Source organism: Thalassophryne amazonica, chromosome 9 (genome assembly GCF_902500255.1).
Source record: "Thalassophryne amazonica chromosome 9, fThaAma1.1, whole genome shotgun sequence".
Taxonomy (NCBI): Eukaryota; Metazoa; Chordata; class Actinopteri; order Batrachoidiformes; family Batrachoididae; genus Thalassophryne; species Thalassophryne amazonica.
This window is the reverse complement of record NC_047111.1, coordinates 48,559,623-48,565,469: the sequence shown is the minus strand read 5'-3', so window position 1 is coordinate 48,565,469 and position 5,847 is coordinate 48,559,623. Positions and strand designations below refer to the sequence as shown.

Here is a 5,847-nt window from a genome sequence, read left to right as displayed (position 1 = left end):
CTGACATTTGCCATTTCGTATGCTTGTGTATTTCTGGTCAAGGATAAGTGCTGCCAAAACAGAATGTTGATAGGACTAAAATTACAGATATTACGTAACAATGGTGAAAAATGGACATTGATAATTACATTCTGGACATGTTTGTGCCCCATATGTATAATTTTGTAAACCAGTAATGTAAGTACAATAAGTACAATATAAATAAGTACTGACAAATTACTAAAATGTTTGTTACACCTACTGCGCAGGCTTGTCGCATGCAGCTGTCAAGGTTCACAGTTGACAGTGTATACAGGTGGAACAAGGTATTGATGCACTAGCAAAATTCTGTGGTGGTCTAGACTGTCTCATTTCATGACTGTTTCTTCAGACTTGCTGTCTCTGAAGTGGGACACTGCCTTAGAAGGATGCAGCCACTGAATTGGGACACAAACATGCAACATCCAATCACAAGTTGCCACGTTAATGCAAACCTTTGAAGCAATGAGATAGCTACTATGCTAGCGATGCATGATTTTATAATATTCTGCCTTAACGAAGCATAACACGCAAGGCATCATTGTAGGCCACCTGCAACCTTTGCAGACTGGCTTTTCTATAGTTAGTCCAGAGGTGAGCCGTATACAGGGGTGTACAGTACGATTTAAACAATGTCAGCTTCACCTCATCAGTACAGGAGCCAAACTTACGCATGAGTGTATTTGCCTGAGCATACAACATTCTGCATTGTCTATTGACATCATCATCGTCTGTCATATCTGCAGTGACGATGTGCCCAAGATACTTGATTTTACATGTCATACTCAATACAATATTTGACAGATAAAAATCAGGATATTTCATATGTCTGTCCTCTTTGGTCCAACAGATCATAATCAAGCTCTTAGCTGCATTGTATTTGATGTCATGCTCCCCCCCATAAGCTGAGCAAATGTTTAGTAACTCCTGTAAACCAGCAGTGCTTGGACTAAAGACTACTAAATCATCTGCATACATTAGATGATTCAGAACCATGTTTCCAGCAACACAACCAGTTTTACATGCTTTGAGCCTAGTTGACAGTTCATCAAGATACAGATTAAATAGAACTGGGGACAGGATTCCCCCCTGTCTGACTCCATTGCGAACTCTAAATGGAGCAGAAACACTGTTTCCCCATTTAACCTGCATTGTTTGCTGCACATACCAATAAATTAAAATGCGCACAACATATTTAGGTACACCTTTATCAATTAATTTCATAAATTATTTGTGATGATTCACCCTGTCAAATGCCTTTGATGCATCTAAAAAACACATAAAAACTGAAGAGTTCTGTCTCTTGTATTTCCTAACAATCTCTTTTAGAGCATACACACACACATATCTGTGCCCAGCATAGTCTTAAAACCAAACTGGTTATCAGATGATTTAATAGCATTTGAGATCCTGTCCAGCAGGATTGATTCAACAATTTTTGACACTATGCTGGCCAGAGCTATAGGTCTATAATTATCAGAGCTTCCAACTTTCCCTGTTTTGTCTTTAATGACAGGGACCAACAAGACAGTTAACAAAGAATCAGGTAAAAAAAAAAAAACATGGGCAAGAAGAGCAGTGAGACAAATAGATAGCAGTGGTGCTAACCTTGTACTTGCATACTTTAAATGCTCAGCTGAAACCCCATCCTGCCCACTGGCCTTATTATTAGACAGTTTAGTGATAGCTTTGAGCACTTCCTGAGACAATATTGCATCTACATGTTCCACATCATTCAAAATACATGGCTCACTCTGAACACTGTTAAACAATTTACTGTAGTGCTGGCACCAAAGCTCCACAATGTCCTGAGTTCCAGAGGTGCCATCAATCACACCCGGCAAAGATGTCTTACATATTTTGATGCATTTTACTTATTTCCAAAAGTCAAAAGTGTTGTTACAAGCAAGTTTTCTTGCCATTGAGTCAGCTCTCATTGCTTGCTCATTCTTAGTTATAAAACGTACTGCATACGTATATCAAGCATCTGTAACTCGTTTATGTTCATAAATAGGCCCAAATCTTGGTCTCCCAGCCAATATCCACTACTGAGATGCCTCTCGAGCCTTAGTAAAAAATTCAGACACATGGGAATTCCAACCTGGCCTTACTTACCTGCTTTTTAGATTTAGTTTTTGGAAGGGACTCACTTGATTTGAGCAGTACTTTGACAATGTCCTCATACATAGCTCTAACAGCTGCTCTGTGTTCAGAGTTTTTACAATTAGCATCCTTACACGTAAGAGCTTCCCTGGGCAGGTAGATATTTCTCAGCAGATCATCAGTGATCACAGAATAGGATTGTAATTCAGTTGCTGTAAGAGAGGTCCAATCCTCATAAGACAGACAACTTTCATTTTTATACATTTCCAATACAGGTAAAATCTGACAATTAACTTGCATCCCAAATGGAATATGGTCAGCTGTTGAAAGCTCATAAAATATTTTCATATCAGTCAAAGATGCATGAGCATCTGCTGTAGCTATGCAATGGTCCAACCAAGACGTGGTGTGCCAGGCCTCACTTATGTAGGTGAAACTGTCTGCAGGTAAGAGGGCCCTAGTTGACAGTATTAAACCATTGTCCTCACAAAACTGACTCAAATGATTAGCGAATATTGATTTATGGTCCATAATGTCTGAGTTAAAATCACCAATTACAAGCACATTTAAGAATTTGTCCTGCACAAATGAATTAATAAAAGCAAGTCTGTTTAAATATTCAGTTTCATTAAAATGACTCTCATATGGAATGTACACATTTAAAATAACACATTCCTTGCCATCATAGGTTATCTGAACAGCTATACACCAGTCCATTTCAAGTCTTAATACATTGACAAATGAATCAAGCCTTTTGTTCCAGAGAACTGCTACTCCACCAGGGATGCGCCCTTGTATTATTCCATCACCAATATCCACGCAAGACTCCCCCACTCTGTGAAAATTATGGTTTAAATAGTTAAGACTTTCCAAATCCTGCTTCATAAGAAATGTCTCTTGCAAACACAGCACATCACATTGACTCAACAGGTGATCCACAACAACCCGGTGAGCCCTGTCCTCTGCGCTCTGTCCTGTGCGCAGACCACGACAGTTGTATGAAATTACTTTCAGGCTCATATCTAAAAGTTATTGCACTTCCGCTCCACAGACTAATGTGGCCCTGCTAGTCTGTGTAACGACAGCGGCTCCTTCGGGGCCAGCAGTGGGCCGGTTACGTGGCTCATAAAAACGCCGTACATAAGTGCCCACTGGCCAGATTTCTGGATTGTACATCTCCACCACATCTTTGCACTCAGCCGTAACTTTAAACGAGGAGAATCTATCATTAGCACTGGCGATTTTCTGGCACGTCACCTCACGGCCAAGTTGCTCTTGCATAAAGTCAGTTAGTGTCTGTACATCTAAGTCAGGAGAGAATTTGGAGACATAAACACTCACCAACTAAGTTGTCACCGTCTTTATGTTGCTCACTGCACCAGTGCCCACAATTGCCAGACGCTTACTCAATTTCTTCGCCCGAGGTGCAGCCACGCGCATCCCCGTATTAAGCTGTCGCCTTCCCTCTTTAATAACATCACTCCACTTAGGAGATCCAGGAGGATTTAACACTTTTTCTGCGGTTGATTCCTCACCGCCACCAACGACTAGGGCTCCGTCTTCTTCTTGCACACAGGGAGAAGCAGCAGCGCCCCCGATAGCCTCGATTACCTGCGCGGTCCCTGCGCCTGCATCCACCGTGGCGCAGCCTCTGTCACCGCTGGTGCACGTGAGCCCAGGCCGTCATTTCATGTCTCATCCACGGCCTTCTCCAGGCTACACACCCGGCAGTTCACATCGATTGTAATCACATGTAGATCTGCGCACATATCCACTTGCATCTGTAGTGCACCTCGCATGGCCCCAACATCTGCTTGTAGCTGTGCCATCTTCTTAAGCAGGGTACAAACATCCATGCTTGAGAATGTTACAGGAGGCAGATCATCCAGATAATGAGATACAAAACGCGGTACATTTTCTCCGCATTCGTTAAGGACTTTTAAACAGCTCTTCTTTATATTATTAATGTCCTTTTGCGCTCCCTTATGTGAGATGTTACGCTGCGTCGTAGGGCTCAACTCAAACAGGATTTTCTTAAAGGCCTCAATCCACTCAGAGTCAAACGTGTTTGCTGCCAGTAAAATAAGTTCATCCTGGCTTAAAGTTCTAGCTTTCATGAAATAATACTGGTTCATACAAATGCATTCCCTTCATGTAATTGTTCATTTACTATGTGGAGTTGCGACCATGCTAGAATGCTTAGCCTAGCCTAGTAACCACAATGGATGCCTTTACTAGCTTGGCCTGTTAGCATGCAGCTTTTTTAAAAATGAAACTCTTGAGCTCAAACCTATGTGGATTAATCCACAGTTTCAAAATTGCTGATTAATTGGAAATTCAGTGCTTCTGGGGTTTCACATTGTTCAAATGACATTGTGATTGATAAATGTGTTATTGTAAAGTTGTTCATGCTGCATGATGAGATTGCATCAGGCCAATTCCAATTTGTTTATTTGTCTCCCCCTATTGGCAGATGGACCCACATGAAAACATCCTGTTGAGCACCCTGGACATTAAGAATGACATGGGCGTTTCAGAGCTGGCTCTGGGTCTCAATGACCCACGAAATACCATGCTGACATACGATTCTACTCTGCAATACCGCAAAGTGGGGCTAGCTAGGCACAACTTTGGCCGAAATGCACTGGAGCGTCACATGACTCAAAAGAGGAGCCGGCTACGGAGGCGCACTTCACAACTAAAGATCACCATCCCAGACTTGACTGATGTAAACTCTATTGACAAATGGTCAAGGATGATCTTCCCTACAGTCTTTTCCTTCTTCAATATTGTTTACTGGCTGTACTACGTGAATTAAAAAAAACAAAACAATGGCACTAGTGAGGGCAAGAACAAACTAAAACTTTGCTCTTCAGTTCTTCTTTGTGTCTAGTTTCTTTCTCTTTTTTGGTGATCCCGCAAAAGTGGACTGAAATGCCACCCTAAATACTAATTAATCATCATGTGTACACACCACATTTGCCAGTAAACACCCGAAACTTTGTAGAAAGAGAGAATATAAACATTTAAGGTGCCTGTTTATGATAAAATGTTTCAAGTTTGAAAAGTTTTGTGATTTCTGTATCCTGTCTTTTTTTATATTTGTTTGAATGGTTTGTTTTCTTTGCTATATTTACATTATATACAGTACAATTCATTGTCAAAATATCAGTTGGATACTCTTAACAAATTGTTTTTAAGACTGTATTACTGGAAGCACTTAAACACTGATGTACATTTCAGGTAAAAAAAACAAAAACAAAGGGGTGTTTTCTGGGATTAAACAATATATATTGATAGAATGGATTTGATATTTAAATGACCAGGGTCTGTATTTCCCACTTTTACACTATTGTGTATTGTGAAATTGTTGTAAAATAATTTCAGAACAGCTTTTCTCATCTTCAGTGTACGGCATACCTGCCAACATTTGAAGTCACAACGCGGGACACCCACATAAGCGTAACTAGAGTGGTCTGGGCGCATGTCTGGACCCACACAACTGCGGGATGAATGGGGCCTCCCACACACACTCATGGGAGAAACGGGTAAATCCTGCCAAATGCGAGACAGTTGGCAGCTCTGGTACAGTAATGAGGACAATATATCTGCTTGTCAGTATTTGAGTTCCTAAAATGTTCTACAAAGTCAACATTAAGAAATACAACAGGAAACCATTCCACATTTTCCAGCTTTTGACTCAGTTTGCATTTCAAGATTGAGTGC

General features: G+C 40.8%; 1 protein-coding gene across 1 annotated transcript in view; it reads left to right on the top strand.

The window, feature by feature from the left end:
- The window catches only part of LOC117517096 (gamma-aminobutyric acid receptor subunit beta-2), a 204,106-nt gene extending 198,666 nt beyond the window's left edge, over nucleotides 1–5,440 (top strand). Inside the window, exon 10 of the mRNA XM_034178007.1 lies at nucleotides 4,595–5,440. Coding sequence (XP_034033898.1) covers nucleotides 4,595–4,939 — 345 coding nt within the window. The 3' untranslated portion in view covers nucleotides 4,940–5,440. The remainder of the gene's footprint in view (nucleotides 1–4,594) is intronic.
- The last annotated feature ends 407 nt before the right edge of the window (nucleotides 5,441–5,847 follow it).